Source organism: Centropristis striata, chromosome 11 (assembly GCF_030273125.1).
Source record: "Centropristis striata isolate RG_2023a ecotype Rhode Island chromosome 11, C.striata_1.0, whole genome shotgun sequence".
NCBI lineage: Eukaryota > Metazoa > Chordata > Actinopteri > Perciformes > Serranidae > Centropristis > Centropristis striata.
Window position 1 is genome coordinate 3705620 of NC_081527.1, and position 24203 is coordinate 3729822.

The 24203-nt window shown below is 37.9% G+C and overlaps 1 protein-coding gene across 1 annotated transcript; it reads left to right on the forward strand.

Annotated features, from left to right (window-relative positions):
• Positions 1 to 1467: 1467 nt before the first annotated feature.
• LOC131979760 (protein lifeguard 3-like) lies at positions 1468 to 22795 on the forward strand. The gene is made up of 12 exons (XM_059343776.1): positions 1468 to 1738; positions 9893 to 10231; positions 12969 to 13036; positions 13169 to 13233; positions 13895 to 13948; positions 14070 to 14120; positions 14499 to 14538; positions 16328 to 16365; positions 16664 to 16751; positions 17401 to 17496; positions 17742 to 17795; positions 21916 to 22795. The coding sequence occupies exons 2-12, from the start codon at positions 9898 to 9900 to the stop codon at positions 22063 to 22065; spliced, it is 1038 nt and encodes a 345-aa protein (XP_059199759.1). The 5' UTR covers positions 1468 to 1738; positions 9893 to 9897; the 3' UTR covers positions 22066 to 22795.
• Positions 22796 to 24203: the final 1408 nt, after the last annotated feature.

Below are 24203 nucleotides of genomic sequence, written 5' to 3' on the forward strand. Positions count from 1 at the left end.
GTTGTATATTAGTTGTATAGAGTCACAAGTATTTTAAAATAAACAAAATTGAAATAATAATAATAATAATAAATAAAAATAATCCTGCAGGTAAAGTCCTTTATTCATATTCATCTATCATTATACACATTGTCAGTGATGTTTTTTTATCACAATTTAATTGAAATAAAGGTATATATATGTATATATATACATAAGAGGAACATGTACTTAGTTAAACTAATGAGTTGACATGTAAGATTAAAATGTATATAGTTTTAATTTTTTTAATATTAAGCTCGTCCAGGTAATTTAGTCTTTTATGGAAGTGTTTTGCTAATATTAAAATGAGAAAACTATATGATTATACTAATTTTAAATTCTCAACTTGGTCAAGAATTTTCCATTTGTACTTTAGTGCAGTAATCTACTCGTTCTGCATTCAAAGTCCTAAATTAAAGTACCAAAAATCCGACGTATACTTAATAATTTTTAATGATAATTATTGATGCATTCATGTTTACATCACTTTAATGCTGCTACTAAACGTGGAGCTACTGAGTGCCTTTAATAAAATGGTGTCTCCTATTCAATTATTGATACCAATATTAATTAGCTTAATTTAAAGCATTACTGAGATGCAGCAGAGTAGAATTATAGAATAGCATAAAATATAAATATTGTAGAAATATATATATGATATTAATCAAATATTTAGCTAACTTTCTTCACATTTAGCTAATTTTCCACACATTTAAGAGGGAAATAAGTTTAATTTATTAAATGTTAAATCTTTAAATAAACGCTAAACGTAAATGCTGAATGTAAATGTTAAATGTAAATATTGTGCTTAATTGAAATGTTATATCCAAATATAAATGTAAATATTAAAAATAAATGTAAATGTTATATCTAAATATAAATGTAAATATTAAAAATAAATGTAAATGTTATATCCAAATATAAATGTAAATATTCAAAATAAATGTAAATGTTACATCTAAATATAAACATTAAATATAAATGTAAATATTAAATCTAAATATTATGCATAAAAGTTAATGTTATATCCAAGTATAAATATAAATTTGAAATATGAATGTTAATATATTAAATCTAAATGCTAAATCTAAATATTATGGCTAAATCTAAATGTCATATATAAATATAAATGTTAAATCCATCTATCTATCTATCTATCTATCTATCTATCTATCTATCTGTCTGTCTGTCTGTCTGTCTCTCTATAAATAAATAAAACAGATAAAAGGAGAATATTAGATTTATATCAGCAATAAAAACATGAATGAAAGTGAGCTGAACTTTTAATGTTTGTTGTTGTAATACAACTTTATTTAGTAACATGAGAAGAGCCTGTTGAAAATGAGTCAGCTAAACCCACACACACACACATACACACACACACACACACACACACACACGCCCTGTGTATGTGTGTGTGTGTGTGTGTGATGGACTCCACCCTGCTCTTCATGTTCCAGGAAATGTTTCTGTTCATCACACAGCAGAACAGACCTGAGAACAGACAGAAAGGTTCTTATTATTATTATTATATTATTATCAATAAGCTTTTTACAGAGTCTCTTCAGTCCTGTGGAGGTTTATTATTATTATTATTATTATAGTAAACAGACAGAGAGGGCGTGGCCGCCAGCGGACAGCCGCCCAGTGTTCCCAGTCCTCCGCTGGGAATCATCACAGCAGCACATAGTTCTCTATCGGTCACATCTCATTCTCGGTAAGTGGAGCTCATTTTATCACCTTTTCATCTTGTCTTTATGGTTTAAAGTGAGCCCGAATTACAGTCAACATCCTGTTTGATCTGCTGCGAGTGTTGTGACGTCATGTTTAGTGTTTGCGACAGTGTTGCCACCGTCTATCACCTGAAAAGAGTGTTAGTGAGCTGAGGTCTGGTGCAGGGAGGAGGACATGTTGGACATGTTTTAACGTGTCTCTAACTCTAAACACAACGAGTCAAACTTCCGGTGTTCAGGTTTATTTTAGGGAAACTTGTTGTAGAAACTTGTGCTGCTGTCTGTTTTTAGACTTTAGTTCGGAATGGAAAACTGTAATGGAGCACTTTTTTTTCTATGTGGAAACTGCAAACATGTCGTTTAGGTTGACACACACACACACACACACACACACACACACACACACACACACACTGGGCTGCTTGTTTGCTGCTCTGCTCTCTGCCCAACCAGGAATAGTCCTCTTATTCAGGACACACTGCTAAAAACTGGAATGTGGAACTATTTATTTTGGTTCATTTTTAAAAAGGTACGTTTGTTTGGACAAATATTGAGATTACAACAAAAATAGTTTAAAAAAAGACACAAAATGACCAAAAATAGATGTAAAAATGATCAAAAAAGACACAAAATGACCAAAAATAGATGTAAAAAAATATCAAAAAGACACAAATGACTAAAAATACAGTCATGGGGGAAAAAGGATTGTTCATTTTAATGCCTGGAACAACTAAAGGTACATTTGTTTGGACAAATATAATGATTACAACAAAAATAGCTTATAAGAGTTTAATTTAAGAGCTGATATCTAGACATTTAACATGGTTTTATTGATAATGATTTGGGTTATTATCATGTAAAACCATGTTAAATGTCTAGATATCAGCTCTTAAATTAAACTCTTATGAGCTATTTTTGTTGTTATCATTATATTTGTCCAAACAATTGTACCTTTAGTTGTACCAGGTATTAAAATGAACAAGAAACTGAAGAAAACACACACAAAACTCTAATAATTTTTTCCATGACTGTAAGTGCGGTCAATTCTGTCATCTAACTATTTCTTTTAGTAATTTACAGGGAATATTTAATGATTGCCTTTTATTTGAAACGTTTAGTAGTAATTAAAATGTATTTAGAGGTACCCTATTAATGATTCAATCATTATAAATCAAGACATTTCTCTCAATTATTCTACTATTCAACCTACAATCTATAGAATTAAATTGAAAAAGGTACATTTGTTTGGACAAATATAAAGATAACAACAACAATAGTTACAAAATGACCAAAAATAGATGTAAAAATGATCAAAAAGACATAAAAATGACCATAATTAGATGTAAAAACAATCAAAAAAGACACAGAATGACCAAAAATAGATGTAAAAATGATCAAAAAATACTCAAAATGACCAAAAAAATATAATGACAAATTTGACATAATGTCAAACTTTTTCTCTGCTCTCAATTTTTTTCTGAATGAAACAGAAAAAAAAGCCGAACTTTGCAGCATTATTTCAACATGATATCCTGACATGGTGCCTCTAGATTCATTAGATCTTATAGTTTCATATATGATACCAGGATCTTCAGTATATTCAGAACACTAAATATTAATACTTGGCGGCCATGAATCGATGTAATATTGCCAAGCATCCAATGACAAAACTAACATTTTTTTCTAACACAAACTACAACTCTTCCGATATCTCATTACACGTCTGGCAGACTTTTACGTATACGAATATAACAAGTTTAGCATCCTGTGTGATATGAAGCCGTGGCCAAGAAATCAACCAAGTCATGTGAAGTGTTTGGGTGGATAAGGTCATCTTAAAATACCTGAGAATGACTCAGTGAACCGGTTCGACAGCTTCTAACTTTAGCTTCTAACTTTAGCTTTTTGTTGAGACGGATGAAGGTTGTTATTTAACAGAAGCTGCTGCTGAGTTTACAACAGGAAGGAGTTTTTATCTGATATTGGTGAAGGTTTAATACTTTACATTAGTCTCCCTGCTTTTGACCGTTGTCATGGTGACTGTCAAATATTTTACTTCTGCTTTGGTCACAACTGTCTACTTGAAACTGCCAATCAAACTAAATCTATGGCTTCTTCTCAGTCAACTATTTTGCGTGGCAATATTATATAGATTCATGGCCGCAAAGTATCGATATTTAGTTATTTAGTTCCAACGGAGGCCGGCTCACATTTAGGAATATACTGAAGATATAGTATCATATGAAACTAGAGGATCTAAGGAATCTATATGCAACATGTGCGTCAGGATATTGTGTCAGGAAGTTGTTGAAATAACGCTTCAGTTTGTGTGAGAGGCGTCATGCTACCTCAATGAAAATAGTTGGTCAGTCTGTGGCTTTGACTCATTGTGGAGAAATAAAAAGACTGAAATAAAATGAAGAGACTGAGAATTTTCTCTGATTTGACAAAACAATTGCTGTATACAATTGCGCTAATTAAGCAATGTTATAGTTCTAGTATATATTTCCTTGTATTTATAATAGTTCCTTGTTTTTATATTTTATATTGTATTTTTATTGACTCTTGAACTCTTATTTTGCACATTATGACTAGTTATTCACTTTATTCTATTTTATTGTATTGGTTCTATCTATCCATCTATCCATCCATCCATCCATCCACCCATCCATCTATCCATCTATCCATCTATCTATCTATCTATCTATCTATTAATCTATCTATCTATCTATCCATCTATCCATCCATCCATCCATCCATCCATCTATTTCTTGATTAACTGCATTTCGTGTCCACAAAATTAAATTCAAAGACTTAAATCGCAGCAATATATTGTATCTCAATCAATACTCACCATATCGCAAATTTCTTAAAATCACAATAATATCGTATTGTGACTCAAGTATGGGGATAAAATCGTATCGTGGGGCCTCTGATGATCCCCACCTCTAACCAACATGCACACATTTTAATTGACAGCTCTGTGAAACTGAGCTTCTTCACCTCAGCACCACTGAAAATATTGTGTTTACCAGAAATGTGCTCATGAGTTTCTTGGCAATAATCATTCAAAAAAAGACTCATCAACTAAAGAAATCTTGAGTGGGAAATTCTGATTAAAACCAATGTGAAAACATCCTAATGGAGACAAAGTGTCCATCACTGACTCAGATCCATGATGATGGTGATGATGAAGGTGAAGACCAGCTTGAACCTTTTTCTCGCTACACGTCATTTAACCCTTATGCCCTCCTTAAATTTACTAGTAGTTTTCAATAAGTCTGAAGTGGTTTAAGAGATTTATGGAAAAAAATCTGAAAAAAATATTGATGTATGTTGATTTAATAGCAGTTTTAGTGTGTGTGTGTGTGTGTGTGTGTGTGTGTGTGTGTGTGTGGTGTGGTGTGGTAGAGGGAGTATCTGGCACTACATAAAAAATACTAATGCAATCAAATCAATTTTTTTGCTCAATTGATTGCTAATTTTATAGGGGAAAAATATATAAAATAGAATATATAAACAGGCATATAAAATTTTGAAAATTAATTAAATTATTCAATTAAACAGATTATAATGAAATAGGGCATACATGTAAATCATGAATTCATTTCTAAATGTTCCTTTCCTTTATTCTTCTTATATCTATTTTTACTGTAAAATAGTCACTTTTTCATGTGATAAAAACAGAAACCCTTCTTCAGCTTTGTGAGGGGCATTTTGTGGCGTCTTCTCTTTTTGTTGTTGTTGTTGTTGTTTTCAACACAAACCACTGAGTCACACACTAGAGCAGCTGGAGCCAAAAGCTGCTTCTCCTCCATTTAGTCAGTTTTTACTAAGTGCATGATGGAAAAACTGCTAAAAGAATCTAGTTGTAGTCTGTAAATAGTTTCCTGCTAGATTGACAGTCTGTCTAAAACCTCAGTGTGAGACTAGAAACTCTAAACTCTTGTCTTTAGATGGGAGCAGGTGGGACACCAGAGTTTTCTTTTCCAAATCTTTTCAAAGTCTTCTGGTGTACAGGTAGCATTAGGGTTAATGACTAGGGTTGTCAAAAGTATCGATACTCAAAAAAGTATCGATACTAAAATGTTGTATCCGGATACAATACTCATTTTCAAAAGTATCGAGTATCTGAAGCTTGTTATCATAGTTGCAGTTTCCTTTTGCACAACTGTTTTTTATTATAAATATTTAACCTGTGGTTCTGTTCATTTTTACATGTTGCATTTTTCTTGTTGATAAAAATGTTTTTGTTAAATTTTGGGGTCTTTGTTTTTATCCTGGTGGTATCAAAAATGGTATCGAGTTGAAAATTTTAGTATCGTGACAACCCTATGAATGACAATGGATTTCAAAAAATTTACTAAAAAGAAAAGTTCCTGCAAAAACTCAAGCTGCCTCAAGCTGTAAAAAAAAAAAAAAAAGGCCAAAATGATCAACAGAAGAAAAAAAGAAAGAGAAAAATGGGCTAAAATGCCCGAGGAGGGCAGAAGGGTTAAAGTGATCCAGAGGAGTTCCTCCCTGCTGTTCAAACACCTCCAGCTCTGGTTTGCTCTCAGTGACTCCTGCACTGATCAGCTCTGGGAGTGTCTGCCTACAGATCCTCTGAAACACTTTTTCCACTCAGTGTTTGCTGCTGTTGCTTGGTGCTCTGCTGTGATGTAATGGCAGCATGAGGTGGAGCCAGCTGTTGAATTCCTTTACTGTGCGTATTCCCCTAAAAAGCCCCAGTGAATAAATAACAACGGAGCAAAAAGAAACCTACTTACAAACACACGTCTGTCTTTTTTTAAATTATTATGAGGCGGCTTTGATTCTGTTGTAACAAGTCAAGGATCATCTGCAGAATGTTTAAATCCATTTAGGCAGAAAATTTAATTAAAATCTAAATGATTCACGTTGTAAAAGTTGGTTAATTTTTGTCGCTAAAGCACTTTTAAGTGTCCTGTAAAAACACCACAGCTGCTTTTATACTCACTGTAGGAACATGGAATAGTTTGGCCACATGTGACAGCACTGTGTGTGTGTGTGTGTGTGTGTGTGTGTCTCTGTGTGTGTGTGTAATAATGAAGATGATTAAGACAAAGGAAATTAAGGCAAAATTTACTGTGACCTCTTTTAATCTCCCACCCAACAAATACCCCATTACAAAAAACTACAACTAACACTAAAACTAATAAAGACTAAAGTAAAACTAGCAAACTAACTCTAAAAATGTATTAAAACTGAATTTGAAAACAAAAATTCACAACCCAATTAAAACAAATGAAAATTCAAAACTATTATAACCTTGCAAGGGAATTCACTGTTCCAATGAGGGTCCTCACAGAGATAGAAGTACAAGTGTGTGTGTGTGTGTGTGTGTGTGTGTGTGTGTGTGTGTGTGTGTGTGGTTTATTATTAGAGATTTCCCTCAGAGACCCATGTGGTGGATTTTGAGCCCGTGGTGGGTTTTGGTAACCACATTTCTAAGCAGAACCACATGTTCACTTTAACCTGATACAACCCCAAACGTATGCTTTTAGTCAAACTCAAAGATATGATTTTTACTCATATAAATGGTGTAATACACATATCAACACACACCTACAGCAGCTCAGTACACAGGGCTAAAGCCAGTGTGTGCTCATCTTGGTTACTGAAGCCAAAATGTATTATTTATTTATTTATTATTATTTATTTATTTACACTGTGAGACAATCAGAACGTTGAAGTCGCGTACATAACACAAAAAAATGAGCTAAAAGATGCTCTGTAGAGCTGACTGTCGGCTGATAATAACTGTGTGTAGGTTTATCACCAAAGCCCCATTTCACATAGTCATTTCATGAATTGTTAATATGAACATATTGATTAGAGCAACATTAAAGGCCCAACGATCATACAGTGAAACTCGTATACAGTATCTGTGATAAGGCGCGTTTCCATATACGTTTCGCTCTAGTGAGCCGCTATGGGTCCCAACTTCACCAGTTAGCGGCTCAGGTAGCAGCTCAGAAAGTAGCTGCCTCAGGTGGCTACTTTCTGAGCTGCTACTAACTAGTCGACGCTGAGTGGATATGGTTGAGGTGGCGATTTTGCACATGCGTGATTCATTTGCAGACTGGACGCTGAGGGGTTAACATCTCCTGCTCTGACTGCAGCTGGGAGAGACCGCTGCAGGAGGACTGGGCCACTTGTGAGTGCTTTGGGACGGCGCCTGCTACTCGTTAAGAAGAGTAGGAGCGAGTCTCCAAAAGTCTCGAATAACACCAGAAAAAGTCGCTAGATTTGCCGCTAGTCGCTTTTTTGAAAAAGAGTCTCTAGAGCAGGGGTCTCAAACTCAAATTACCTGGGGGCCACTGGAAGCAGTATCAGAATGACACAAAATGACACAAAAAAGACACAAAATGACCAAAAAAAGACACAAAATGACACAAAAAAAGACACAAAATTATTTTAAAAAGACATAAAATGACCAAAAAAAGACACAAAATGACTAAAAAAGGCATAAAATTACCAAAAAAGTAATGAAAAGGACCTTCCACACACAACGCGTAAAGTGCCATTCATATAAAACTCACATTAAACTTTCATATCAAGGTGGGGGCCACAAAATATCATCACGAGGGCTGCAATTGGCCCGCGGGCCACGAGTTTGAGACCCATGCTCTAGAGTCTAGAGGGTCTGAATAGTCGCTAAATATAGCGACAAAGCCGCTAAGTTGACAACACTGCTTGCCGCGTCGGTCTGTTGTCTCATTAGAACTCCGTTGGTTAGCCGCTACTGTTCTCTGTGAGTGCTGTGGTATTGTGTGTGTGTGTGTTTCCTGTAGGTGTGTGCATACACTTCCAGTGTGTGTGTGACTTTTCTTCTCTAAAACATATTGGATTTCTTGAGTGTACTATTGAATTACACCCTTCTGACCTCTTGTCCAATTAATCTGTGTCAATCATCTAATTTGATCGTGAGGTCTGTACTTACTTAACAGGTATCCTTATTAATATGATATTTGTTATTTTTGCCCTTTATATCTGGAGAGGATTTACTTTAATTGGCACAACAAAACCACTCTGGTTTTTGTCCAGATTCTTGCAGCCTCTGAAAACCGCCTGTGTAACTTCCACGTATACATTAGACTCTTCTAGTCAAAATCACAAGAGATCCACCAGTCTGTCTGCCTGAGCTCTAGGAAGGTCGACTGCGGCTCTCTCGTTTTGATAACTCACAACAAAATCTCCTCTCTCCAGATCTTCAGCCTCTTATTGCTGGTCACAAAATCACAAACTCACGTCTGGGCAGGACTCTGCAGATTTACAACCCGGCCGTCACAAACCACTGGTTTACCACAAACCAGGTTAACCTCTTCAGTAGAACTGAGAACAATCAGGTGATCACACAAAACAACTTCCGGTCGCTGACCCAGCTCTGGGTCCCGCTTAAAAACAAGTTTGTGAACTAGATCATTGGTTTCAACCTTCTTGAGTCGCGACCCCCAATTTAACATGCATGTTGTTCATTTTGTGCATTTATATTTTTTCCAAAATGATTTGGCAACCCCCAGAAATCATCTCGCGACCCCAAGTGGGGTCGGGACCCTGCCGACTCACCCCGATATCCGACCATCGACGCATTGTACTCTTCTATTGTAAAACAGCAATCCAAACCACTAATAACACTAATTAGAATTTATTTTCCTAGTCTGCTGTTCTTATTGCTTTTAGATCACCTTCTGAGTGTTTTCTCTAGTGGTTGCCTCTCTGTGTACACAAAGGGCATCAATCCAGAACTCTGCCGTCTCCTTTTCCCTCGGTTCTGGTTTTCAGTACGTCTGTGGGGGAGGCAACACACAGTATCAGCACGGCTGAAAGCTAAAAGCTCCTTATTTCTATAATAAGAATAAATTCTCCTACCTTTGAGTACCTCTATGGGAACAGAGACCGAGGGGGACTAACTAGTGGGTGGAGCCAAAACACTCTCTTCCCAAAGAGTATTCAAGAAGTACTCAGTGGAAACACACCTATAAGATAAAATAGTTAGATAATATCAGGCCTGGCAGAATGTTTGACCTTTCTCTACTGTTTCTACTCTGTTATCAGCGTCTGTACATAGAAATGTGAACCTGAACTGTATTTTCTTCACCTTCTTCCCTCTGCAGGTGAAATGTCCAGGTCAGACTACCCTCCAGGGTACGATGACTCAATGTATGCGCCTCAGGGTGGGAACTACCCTCCGCCTGCATACGGCTTCCCTGGCTATGGTGGACCCCAGCCAGGCCCGCCCTCTGCCCCCTACCCCAGTGGACCCAACGCCCCTCTGTACCCGGGCCAGCCGGCTGGCTACCCTCCTGGCCCCTACCCGGGCCAACCAGCGGGCTACCCCCAGGGCCCGTACCCCGGCCAGCCTGGAGGACATCCACAAGGCTACAACCGGCCCGCTCCCCCTCCCATGCCCCCCATCATGCCCACTCCCATGCCGTCAGACATCCTGAGCTCTGGTAAGACAGCTGCTGACCATATCACTGGGTTCCTTCCAACAGTATTAGGCCTTTTTTCTTTGTCACTTAAGTTTTTATTGATACATTTTTGCAACTATTAAAACAAATCCAAGCAAACCAATCAACCATCAAAGCTGCCTTGGGACACGATTCTTACAGTCTTTTAGAATGGCATATCTTTCAATTATTATTCCAGTCCAGTATCAGCGTTTAGAGTCCTGCGTAGGGTCCATTTTTCCAATTTCCTGTCCAGTTGTGCTTCCTGCAGCCTCAATATATGTGTCAAATATTCCATTAAAAAGATTTCTTCCACAATTGTTATCCATTGATCCTTCGTTGGTGGTGGTTCCTAGTGATGGCTTTCTTGCCTGCCACCAGCAGCACTTTGATCAGCTATTCATCATGTGTGATATCAACCTCTTCTATGAATTTACATAAATAAAGCACTAAACAAGTCTTAGGCACTCCATACCCTAATATTTGCTTTAATACTCTACTTATCATTTCCCAGAATACAGTCATTTCTGGCGGCTGTTCAGTTGCTTACTCTTAATTTTCAGTGTAATTAAAAAACGGATCAGATTCTTCCATGCAAACTCCCTCCAACTTCGCGAATTAGTGGATGAGTGATGTATCTTCCACATTTTGTATAATAGGCCTTTTTAAAATATACGTGCTGCTGTGATGCTGTGATACTCGTGACAAAACTTGGAAGGATGATGCATTTTGTTATAAAAAACAAGCTTCATGCAACTGGCAGAGCTGAGAAAATGACAGAATGCTGACATTATAATTAAAGGTTTCACTTGTATGCATCACAGTACTCCAAACATAACACTCAGGGGCCAATTCATGAAAGGATTGTGCAGCTTTGTGGCCACTAATCATAAAAGACAATTAAGGCAAAAACAAAGTGTGAATTGCTCCGCTAACCGTGCTGCCAAGCTAATTGTGTCTCATGTTCCGGTTATATTTGCACATATTCAAATTAGGTAATATACATACATTTGTAGCAAAATTGCCCCTTTCTATGCAAATGTGCCTCATTGCAGAAAAAAAGTCCAATTCACTAGTGGTGGGAATCACCAGAGGCAGTGACAGTGAGAAAGAGAAAGGAACACACACTCTCTGCCAGGGAGGGAGGGTTAATGCATTCGCTTCACGTGACCTCCAGCATCTCAACACATGGCTGCTCAATGCACTTATTGATCAGCGAACACACGCACGTATCAGCCGATGCCGATACAAGTAAAAAATGCAAATATCGGCCCGATATATTGGGCGACCTATGTTTCGGTCGACCTCTAATACATGACATCGTCATCACCCTGAGCTGTGGTCTCCCTAAACTTGCAGTCGGTCAGTTTGTAGACAAGCTCTCTTTCATCCTCTCGGAAAATAATTAAAAAGTGTTGGAATTTTTAAGAGTGTTTTCCAACTGTAAACAATAGTCATCAGGCCTCATTAAACTCTTGTTCTCCTCTCCAGAGTGAGAGAGGCCACGGCCTTGGCAGAGGTCTGCACTCTCTGAATGCCCTTTTTAGCCTTTCCTTTTCCTTTTCCTGGTTCTATCCGTAACCTGCCAGAGCTTCCTGTAATTGGCCTGTAAGTCCGTGCCCCGCCAAAATAAAATGTATCATGCTGGACACAATGCCAGCTCTTTTGGTGAGACCTTCATGAAAGTTGTTCAGCTGTTTAGTACATCAAGAATTAGAAGCCTTTATTGTCATTGCACAGGGTAACAAGTACTAGGACAACGAAATTTGCCATCAACCCGTCCGAACGTATAAAACACACAAACAATATGACAGAGGTGGAGAGGACAGGAAGACGGAGATGAAGAGAAAGAAATACAGAGCAACGTGAGGGGAGGAAAGGAGGAAAAAACAATGGAAAAATAACATAAAGCAACATAAGCATAATACATAATGCACTTCACAACATGAACAGACTTATGACATGCCACAGGGGAGGGGGGGGCAGCATAGTCAAGCGGCCATCCAGACCTGCAAGCCTGAGACCGGCCTTTGTCCAGTAACTATCAGTCCCTTCTCAGCTCGCCAGAATGAAAAAGCGATAACATAGCGGTTGCTATGGAGACAACCTTCCAAGGCCTCCAGACAGAAGCAGACAGTCAACAGGTGTCTGTGGGAGGTTGGGAGGGGGGGGTCTCGCTGCAGAGCTCAACAGGGGCTGTTTGGGGGAGGCCAGATAAGATTGGAATTTGGGCTGTAGGCGAAAATGGCAGCAATTTTCTGCTACTCATCCCCTTGATAATAATGTCCATGCTGGTCTCCGGATCGATCCAGTCACTTTTCCAGGGCCATCAGTAGATCCTTGATTTTATCCAAATTGCGGTTCGTGACCACAGTCTGAGTGCCGACAGCTCTGCCCATCATATCAATCATCACGGGCAGCCTTATGGGGCTTTGGACAGCTGTCACCGTTTTCTGTGTATCTTGATAAACCAGAGCAAAGCCTAGTCCAATCAGCAAAAGCCCTGTTATTAAGGTTCCAAATAGATAGAGATCTTCAATATCCTCCATGGAAAGAGCCGCCAGGGACACGACACTCCACCTCTCCAACACATCCATCATGTAGCTAGCTGAGAACGTCCCGGCAGGACAGGAAGGCTCCCCGAGAACTGTTTTTTCAGTTCTAGTTCCTTATTTTGTTATTTTGTAATAACCGTGGTTTGCTGTATCACTGCTCACGTTTCTGTCTGCTGATGTCTCAGGTGATGAGTTTGCGGCGAGCGGCAGTGGCTGGGACAGTCTGAGCATCCGGCACGCCTTCATCAGGAAGGTACAACACACTTTGTCACACAAACCGCCATGAATCAGCTTCACTTTATCACCTGTTATTATCACGTCTGAGTCACAGAGCAAAGAGACGGATTACATGCTGCTTTTTCTCTGTGTGTGTGTTTTTTTTCAGGTGTATTTGATTTTGGCGTCTCAGCTCCTCGTCACCACGGCCATCGTGGCCATTTTCACATTCGTGTGAGTATACGGAGCAGGGATGGGGATAATTAATTAATGATGGATTAATGGTCGTTAAGAATTTGGTCGACCACATGGAATTTTTAAACCAATGAGCTGAGAATGAAGTTGGATAAAGCTACAGTTATCAAACTGAAAGTTGCAATAACAATTATAAAACACACAGAAATACAAGAGGATTAATTGGAGCAAAACATGTATGCATGCTTTTATACATATTGGAATATGCACAAGACATAGCGATTAATTGATTGTGAAAGTTTAATGTGAGTTTATATGAATGGCACTTTAACGTGTTGTGTGTGGAAGGTCCCTTTAATTACTTTTTTTGGTAATTTTGTGTCTTTTTTTTATTATTTTGTGTCTTTTTTTATAATTTTGTGTCTTTTTTTATAATTTTGTGTCTTTCTTTAATTATTTTGTGTCTTTTTTTGGTCATTTTGTTTCTTCTGTAAGTAATTTCATTTTTTTTCTGTCATTTTGTGTCTTTTTTAGTAATTTTGTGTTTTCTTGTGTCTTTTTGTGTCTTTTTTTTGTCATTTTGTGTCTTTTTGTGGTCATTTTGATACTGCCTACAGCGGCCCCCAGGTAATTTCAGTTTGAGACCCCTGTTATAGATGCTCGAGTGTGTGACACTGTGTGTTAACTCTGCTCCACACAGGAGACCAGTCCGGCTCTTCGTGCAGAGGAACCAGTGGATCTACTGGACGTCATAGTGAGTCATCAACACCTTTAAAGTGATGCTGTTTTATAACAATTAAACCAAAGTTTGTGATTATTGATATATGAATCTCTGCTTTTAATTTTAATTTTAATTTTAATTTTAATTCTCATAGTGCTGTTTATTTCATCACCCACTTGGTGCTTGTCTGCTGTAAGGGCCCCCGGTGAGTGGCAACAATATTTGTTTGTTTGTTTGTTTGTTTCACACTTTCATACACATACATACACACACGTACATACACACATACACATATATACGCACACATATACACATACATATATATACATATATATGTAGGCTATATATATATATATATATATATATATACTCACCATAGCTTTTTATATATTTACACCTTTTGCTTCTGTTTTTGCTGTTGTGAAGTGAGTTTCCCAGCCTTGGGATCAATAAAGTCTAATCTAATTTAATCTAATCTAATCTAATCCACCATCCAGTCAACATACAGCAGGCTCACTCCCTCCATCCTGCATTAAGAATATCTGTACAACACACTGTGTTTAATCTACTTTCCTTTCTGCAGGAGGAAGTGTCCCTGGAACGTCATCCTGCTCTCCGTCTTTGTAAGTCACATGACTCGTGGTCGACTTTTATGAGTCAGGAAACTGAGACTCATAATTACTGTCATTTTCCTGGACGAGAGTCAAGCTTATTCTTAGACTAAACACTGTAGTCTCCTCAGAGAAGGTTTCCATCAGCCTCTGCTGGGATTATTTCAGTTAGAAGCTTGACTTTGATAATAAACAAAGATATCACGGCTTCATTTGCATGATATCTTTGATCTGTTGTTCCTGTTTTTATCAGCTGTGGCCACAAAATGCAAAACACGTATAACAACCCTGACTCCAAAAGAGCTGGGACGCTGTGAGAAGAGTCATAAAAACCTCCTGTCTGACTTACAATCAGCTCAATAAAGTGCAAAGAGGAGATATCTTATGCTCAAACTGGGAAACGTGTTAATACATACATTGATTGATTGATTGATTGATTGACTTAAGTTTATTTCGAATATGAAAACAAGATAAAATAAAGAGTCAGACAAAACATTTAACATGAGACTTAGAATACATATTCGAAAAGGAGTGAGAAGAAGTAAAACTTAACTTAAATATGACAAGTTAAAATCCTTGTCTAAACATGTCTTGTATTACAGAACATAATTATAATTTACCTATACACCATAATTATACAAACATACATACATACACATGCATTCTGTTTTTATTTATGTTTCCAGACTTTTTTTATTGAATGGGGGTTGTTATAAATGGACCATGGAGTGTTATTATTTAGCTTTGAGGTGGCCATTTCTAGTTGATTTCCACATTTTTGTGTCTTTGGCAAGAGAATATATGTTATTATGTTCTATGAACTTCTGTATTTTTCAACATGTTCCTGTTTCCCCACGTTTTTGTGTCTAAGGGATTTTTCACAACCCAAAGTTTAGTCTGTTTAAATCAAACTCTGTATGTGAACATAATCCGACCTGAATCCGACCCAATTAAAGGAAATTAACCAAAACTCCGTGGATTGTGGGCGATCTGCACGCTGAGATGTACAGGTGCATCTCAATACATTATAATATCATAGAAAAGTTTATTTATGTCAGTAATTCAATTAAAAAAGGTGAAATAACACATTATATAGATCCATTACACACAGAATTAAAAACATTTCATGTCTTCTTTTATTTAATTTCTTCTAATTATAATGATTATGACTTACATATAATGAAGACCTAAAATTCAGTGTCTCAAAAAGATTGTTAATATTACAAAAGACCAACTTTAAAAAGTATGTTTGATATGTAAATGTTGTCCTCTGAAAGGTTTTTTCCATCTATATGACTCAATACTTGGTTGGAGCTGTTTGACTTGAACGACTGGAAATGGACTTTTCATCATATTCTAATGTATTGTGATTCACCTGTATAGTAGCCATGTGATGCTATTACCAAACATGAAGAATCCTCATGTTGTAAAGAAACATTCAGATTTCAGAATAAGAGTCCTCCCTAGATGTGACTTGGTTAGACACATTCACAAACAGACCGGGAGCTAAAGAATTATGTTTTATTTTCTCTGTATGGTCCTTTTTTATAATGCTGTCAGACACAAAACTGGATTCCAAAAGACATTTGGACATTGTCTAATTGTCGCCAGTTGGAAAAATATTGTCATTTAAACTAGAAACATGAGAAAATAGTATCCAGGGTTGAGAAATACAGAAGTTCCCCTTTAAATGGACCATGCATTTTATCTGTTGAACCCTTATAATCAGAAGTTTAGGCCTGTTGTATCATCTTTTTTCTCCAATGTTGTGGTATGACTGTATAACATTTTCCTTTAACAGACCCTGGCTTTGTCCTACATGACTGGATCCATCTCCAGGTAAAAGGAGCCTTTCAGTCCTCCTGCTTCTATAGAAACATCCACTCAAATATAACAACAGTACATAAACACTTGCACTAATTAAGTACTGTTGTAATATTCATAGTATATATTTCCTTGTATTTATAATATTATGTATAATATCTCCTTGCTTTCATATTTTATACTGTATTTTCATTGTGTCTTGAACTCTACTTCCTGAGGGAACCTCCCCAAGGGATTAATAAAGTTTCTTTCTATCCATCTATCCAGTCTGATCACCACAACTAACTGTGGCTCTTTGTCTTTTTGTCTTTAGTTACTATGATACTAAAGCAGTGTTTATGGCTCTGGGGATCACTGCCGTCGTCTGCATCGCCGTCACCGTCTTCTGCTTCCAGACAAAGGTGTGTGTGTGTGTGTGTGTGTGTGTCATAGACTGTAACAAAACCTTCGTCATTAAGTGAAAATTCAGTGAAAGGCTCAAAGTTATGAGACCAAACCGCTAAACGTCCTTTTTTATATCTATATAACATTATATATAACTTTATTGACACGTTGCCGTGGATACACATTGTTCTGCTTCTCTCCTGATGACGGCTCGCCTTGTTAGTGACCTGTCAATCAAAGGTAGCCCCACCCCAAATCATACGATTCTTTATCTTCTATTTTCTTCTAAATGGGGCCATTATTTACACTATTTACATCAGATTGTCTTGAAGAAGATTTTTTACTAGTGATTGAGACCATAGTGTTGTCCTAAAAAACATTTCTGAGGGAATAAATCAAGTGAGAAGTTTTCTCATGTTGCATTGAAATGAATGGACCCAAATGCTTTTGCAGCCAAACTTAGCGCCCCCTGCTGGAATTTTCAGAAGAATGCAGCTTAAGGAACTTCCTGGTTTGCCTCCCTGCTCAGACCCGGAGGTTGCCGCCTGGTGTGTGTGTGTGTGTGGGAGTTCTTATCAGCATCACATGGCTGCAGTGTGTTTGTCCATTCATACGTGTGTGTTAATGCAGCTTTTTTTTTTTTTTTTTGGTGTTTTCTGTCTCCAGGTGGACTTCACTAAGTGCCAGGGTCTCTTCTGTGTTCTGGGGATCGTCATGTTTGTCACCGGCATCATCACAACCATCGTGCTCTCATTCAAATATGTGAGTTAATCTACCAAGTTTATCTACCAATCCTCATCCAATCATCCAAAAGGAGCCACCAGTCACGTCAAACAGTCTTGCTTTGGGATTTAATGAGTTAATGTGAAGCATAAAGCTGAATAATGGAGATTATAGAAGATTTAAAGTGTTTGTTACATGCGTGTCACCATAGGTTCTTATGGGTTTAAAAAAAAACACCTTTCCAAGCTCCCCTCATTGTAATTAACGCCTGTTTGTTGTTGCAGATGTTGTGGCTTCACATGCTTTATGCAGCTATGGGAGCCATAGCTTTCACCATGGTGAGTACCAAATTAATTTTCACTCTCTGAGACGTTTTGTTCACTTTAGGGTTGTCACGATACTAAAATGTTCAACTTGATACCGACACTCAGGAAAATATTCGATACTCGATACCATCTTAGATACCACCAGGATAAAAGCAAAGACCCCAAAATTTAACAGAAATATTTTTATTAACAAGAAAAATGCAACATGTAAAAATGAACAGAACCACAGGTTTAATATTTATAATAAAAGACAGTTGTGCAAAAAGAAACTATGATAACAAGCTTCAGGTCTGAGGTAGTGGAAAAAATAAATAAATACAATAAACAACTAGGACTGCGCGCAGTACTGAAGGGGCCCTCGCAGTACACGCGTGTCGGGGCATGCTGCCGTCGGGTTGTGTGCGTTACAGGGGCCAGTCTATACCACCCCTATGAATTTCATTGCCTTAAGTCTTATGGTCTAGGCACAGTGGCACTTATTAAAATAAACTGCCGCCAGAGCGCCACCTAGGGGCCGATCAATAAAACCTTCGAAGGTTATCCTCAGGAGGGCATTGACAATAAGTATACCAAGTTTGGTGTTAATCCGACCAACCGATGTAGAGATATAAAATACTTCAATTTAAAGAGCGCCACCTAGTGGTAATCGGCCAAAATTTTGCAGCGAGCCTCAGGGGTTCATGGGGAAGTAGTAACCTGAGTTTCATGTCATTCAGACACACCAATGTGGAGATATGCAACACTTGTGTTGATAATAGCGCCACCTGCAGGAAGTTGTTATTTAATAACTTGAGTATTCTTTGGGTAATCAAAATTCTTTTAATAACTTTTTGTTATGAGGGTCCATAGATGCTGTGTGCAAAGTTTGGTGCAAAACGATGAAATTGTCTAGGAGGAGTTCGAAAAAGTAGGTTTGCGACATTTCGCGAATTTGCGAAAAAAAACGGTAGGCGAAAATGGGAGTGGCCTATATCACGAGATTCAGCACAACTCAGTGAACGCGTGGATATAAGTTTTTTGAATGTGCGATAAAGTATGTGGGAGTTATTAGCCAAAACGCACTGTCCTTTATTATAGCGCCACCTAGTGGTGGAAATTCAGAATGACAATAGATTATAAAATTTTTCACCATGTGTGACTTATATTTAAAGTTTCATGAGTTTTGGGGTATGTTCAGGCAGTGAAATATGCGATCATTTGGGAAGAAGAATAATAAAAATAATAATAACTAGGACTGCGCGCAGTACTGAACGGGCCCTCGCAGTACACGCGTGTCGGGGCATGCTGCCGTCGGGGTTTGTGCGTTACCGGGACCAGTATATACCAACCCTATGAATTTCATTGCCTTAAGTCTTATGGTCTGGGCACAGTGACACTCATTAAATTAAACTGCCGCCAGAGCGCCATCTAGGGGCCGATCAATAAAACCTTCAAGGGTTATCCTCAGGAGGGCATTGACAATAAGTATACCAAGTTTGGTTTCAATCCGACCAACCAATGTCGAGATATACAATAATTCAATTTAAAATGCGCCACCTAGTGGTCATCGGCCAAAATTTTGCAGAGAGCCTCAGGGGCTCATGGGGAAGTAGTAACCTGAGTTTCATGTCATTCAGACACACCAATGTGGAGATATGCGACACTTTGTGTTTTGTGTTGAAAATAGCGCCACCTGCAGGAAGTTGTTATTTAATAACTTGAGTATTATTTGGGTAATCAAAATTCTTTTAATAACTTTTTGTCATGAGGGTCCATAGATGCTGTGTGCAAAGGTTGGTGCAAAACGATGAAATTGCCTAGGAGGAGTTCGAAAAAGTAGGTTTGCGACATTTCGCGAATTTGCGAAAAAAAACTCCAGGCGAAAATGGGCGTGGCTTATATCACGAGATTCAGCACGACTCAGTGAACGCATTGATATAAGTTTTTTGAATGTGCGATAAAGTATGTGGGAGTTATTAGCCTAAACGCGCTTTCCTTTATTATAGCGCCACCTAGTGGTGGAAATTCAGGATGACAATAGATTATAAAATTTTTCACCAGGTGTGACTTATATTTAAAGTTTCATGAGTTTTGGGGTATGTTCAGGCAGTGAAATATGCGATCATTTGGGACAAAGAATAATAAAAATAATAAATAAACATTCGAAATACAATAGGGACCTCGCAGGTCGTTGCCTGCTCGGGCCCTAATAAAAATAATAAATAAACATTCGAAATACAATAGGGACCTCGCAGGTCGTTGCCTGCTCGGGCCCTAATAATCATTCGAAATACAATAGGGACCTCGCAGGTCGTTGCCTGCTCGGGCCCTAACTAGGACTGCGCACAGTACTGAACGGGCCCTCGCAGTACGCGCGTGTCGGGGCATGCTGCCGTCAGGGTGCGTGCGTTACAGGGGCCAGTCTATACCACCCCTACGAATTTCATTGCCTTAAGTCTTATGGTCTGGGCACAGTGGCATTTTTAAAATTAAACTGCCGCCAGAGCGCCACCTAGGGGCCGATCAATAAAACCTTCAAGGGTTATTGTCAAGAGGGCATTGACAATAAGTATACCAAGTTTGGTGTTAATCCGACCAACCGATGTAGAGATATAAATTACTTCAATTTAAAGAGCGCCACCTAGTGGTCATCGGCCAAAATTTTGCAGCGAGCCTCAGGGGCTCATGGGGAAGTAGTAACCTGAGTTTCATGTCATTCAGACACACCAATGTGGAGATATGCAACACTTTGTGTTTTGTGTTGAAAATAGCGCCACCTGCAGGAAGTTGTTATTTAATAACTTGAGTATTCTTTGGGTAATCAAAATTATTTTAATAACTTTTTGTTATGAGGGTCCATAGATGCTGTGTGCAAAGTTTGGTGCAGAACGATGAAATTACCTAGGAGGAGTTCGAAAAAGTAGGTTTGCGACATTTCGCGAATTTGCGAAAAAAACCGGGAGGCGAAAATGGGCGTGGCTTATATCACGAGATTCAGCACGACTCAGTGAACGCGTGGATATAAGTTTTTTGAATGTGCGATAAAGTATGTGGGAGTTATTTGCCTAAACGCGCTTTCCTTTATTATAGCGCCACCTAGTGGTGGAAATTCAGGATGACAATAGATTATAAAATTTTTCACCATGTGTGACTTATATTTAAAGTTTCATGAGTTTTGGGGTATGTTCAGGCAGTGAAATATGCGATCATTTGGGACAAAGAATAATAAAAATAATAAAAATAAATAATCATTCGAAATACAATAGGGACCTCGCAGGTCGTTGCCTGCTCGGGCCCTAATAAACATTCGAAATACAATAGGGACCTCGCAGGTCGTTGCCTGCTCGGGCCCTAATAACAATTAAAACAATATTTTGAGGTTGTTTGCTGGGCACAATATTAGGCAAGATTGATAAGACGACTTTCTCTGCTTCATTCTGGGACTTCAAGAGAGAAAATAACATTTTTAAGTCACCAACAGTTATGTAAACTTATTAACTCTATGCTTATATACTGACACTGTGTCAATTAATGTAATATGGGCATACTTGGGGTTGCAAATTGAATAGATTAAAGTGGCAAATCTACAAGAAAAAATGTGCAGATTTAAGAGATTTAAAGTGGCTAATCTGCTCGAAAAAAGTCACAGATTTACGAGTCAAAAGTGGGGAAAAAACAACTTTTTCTCACAGATTCACCACTTTAAATCTCATAAATCTGCACATTTTTTCTCATAGATTTGCCACTTTAATCTTGTAAACTTTTTTTCTCAAAATATTACCCCCCTCCCCGGGTCCGCATGTTTTTTTTTACACATTCTGGCTGTATGTAATATCCTCCAATATTCTCTAGGGTTGAAATTTGGAATTTGCAAGTATTTCAGTGAGTACCCTATTAAGGGTTAATTGCTAGCTGCGGCTAATGGCTAATAATAGCATGGGCAACATTAATGCCACGATAACATCAGTAATAGGTCAGTTTGAAACGAAAGGTCGGGGGGTATCGATACTTTTGAAAATGAGTATTGTATCCGGATACAACGTTTGAGTATCGATACTTTTTTGAATATCGATACTTTTTGGAATATCGATACTTTTGACAACCCTAGTTCACTTGTTCCGTGTTATTCTGAGTGTTTTCTCTCGTCCTGCAGTTCCTGGCGTACCACACGCAGCTGCTGATCGGGAACAGGAAACACTCCATCAGCCCGGAGGAGTACGTCTTCGCAGCGCTCTCCATCTACGTCGACATCGTCCAGATCTTCCTCTTCCTGCTGCAGATTATCGGCGCTTCCACCAAATGAGTGCACCCGAGGGTGCACCACTAACTTGGGGGGGTGACGGGGTGCAGACGAGCGCCTACCAGACCATTCCACGCGCTTTTTTTAAAAAACCCTTTTGCTTTGTTTTCAGTCAAAATCAGGAAACATTTATAAAACATCATGGTGGAGAAACTTTCTAAGGGCTGAATTTGAGATTTTGTGCAAAGGTTCATCCCTTTGCACAAATAAAATGCACTTTTTCTGATATGAATTTTGTCTATATCTGTATTAAGCAGCTCATCAGTGGTTTAAAAACAATATTAGAACTATAATATAAATACAGTAAATACCTGTAGACACTGGGCCGTCAGCTGCAACATTTATTCACTCCTGAAGTTAAGACGGACGGTGTCGACATCTTTCTCTGCATGTAGATGTTCTTCTTAACAGTCTGTTTATTCTAAAGGTTCACCTGTAATGTGCCACTGCAGAGGCTCTTCTCTCTGGTTGCTCTGAGGTGCAGTAGACGGGTCGGCAATGCTACAAAATTGCTTTGAATTTAAAGGCGTACTACGCAGGAATCTTCACTTTATGTTTGTAAACAAAACATGCTAACTTGTCCTCTCCTCCACGGCTCAACGGGAAACAAACGATGCCTGGATTTGCATGTTTTGGAACAAGTTGTGTCTCCTTGGTGCTTCAGCTGGCTGTGTTTGTGTTTTTTCCAGTGCTGAAAAGGGTGTAACCCAGAAAATAAAAGAGAAAATCCAGGCAGAGGGCAGCTGATAGATACAGACACACTACGAGAGGGTCATAACCAGTGGTGGAAACAGTTTTCAGATCCTTTACTTCAGTAAAAGTACTAATACCACTGTAGATGTAAAAATGATCAAAAAAGTCACAAAATGACCAAAAATAGATGTAAAGTCCATCAAAGAAGACACAAAATGAACAAAAATAGATGTAAAAATGATCAAAACAGTCACAAAATGACCAAAAATAGATGTAAAACCTATCAAAGAAGACACAAAATGACCAAAAATAGATGTAAAAATGATCTAAAGTCACAAATGACCAAAAATAGATGTAAAAATGATCAAAAAAGTCACAAAATGACCAAAAATACAGTCATGGGAAGAAGTAGACCACTCTTTTTCTTCAATTTCTTGTTCATTTTAATGGCTGGTACAACTAAAGGTACATTTGTTTAGACAAATATAATGATAACAACAAAAATATATCATAAGAGTTTAATTTAAGAGCTGATATCTAGACATTTAACATGGTTTTATTGATAATGATTTTGGTTTTTATTAAGAAAAATCATGTTAAATGTCCAGATATCAGCTCTTAAATTAAACTTTTATGAGCTATTTTTGTTGTTATCATTATATTTGTCCAAACAAATGTACCTTTAGTTGTACCAGACATTAAAATGAACAAGACATTAGAGAAAACAAGGGTGGTCTTATCATTTTTCTCGGGGAGGAGGGGCCAAGTTCGAATGTTGTGTTTACAAACAGTTGGCAACAAATTCCTGCATAGTGCTCCTTTAATTCTAGACACATTAGGAGACAAAAACAGGCTGAACGGTAAATAAAAAGTGACGTGATCTCTGATAAGCTAAATGCGCTGTACAGAAATGAGTGTTTACGAGCCTAAAACATGTTACATTTATTAATCCTAATGTCACCTGTATGGATATTTATTGATACTTTGGTGATTGATCGCCCACCTGGTGACAGATCTGCTGTCTCGGCTTCATATTAACAAACCTTTGCTGATGGTTACTAATATTCATGTTTCTATACTGTAACTATATACATTCTACATCACGACAGTGCCTTCAGGATGTTTCTGAGATTTTAGTACAGGGTTATACTCCATAAGCTTTTATAGTATTGTTACATACACATGTCTCTTTATATATCCTGTTACAGTCAGATCAGATCCTGAGAGCCAGCAGGGAGGGAATCTACAGACAGGACAACACGATCAATAAATACCACCCTGTACAATTATTGGAGCATTTCTGAAGCTCAGGAGTTCCAGATGATGTGGTTTTTGTCCTAAAATGATCAACTCCACCCAGCTGGCCCTCTGCCTCACATTCAGATCATCATAGATCATAATATGATCTATATATATATATATATATTATAACCCCATCATGGGCTGAA

Bases quoted from the DNA above. Each gene is read 5' to 3' on its own strand.
- LOC131979760 (XM_059343776.1), top strand. From the start codon at position 9,898: ATGTCCAGGTCAGACTACCCTCCAGGGTACGATGACTCAATGTATGCG. The intron at 13,234-13,894 runs GTGAGTATACGG...TGCTCCACACAG, and splicing joins GTGGCCATTTTCACATTCGT to GAGACCAGTCCGGCTCTTCG. The intron at 17,497-17,741 runs GTGAGTTAATCT...TTGTTGTTGCAG, and splicing joins TCGTGCTCTCATTCAAATAT to ATGTTGTGGCTTCACATGCT.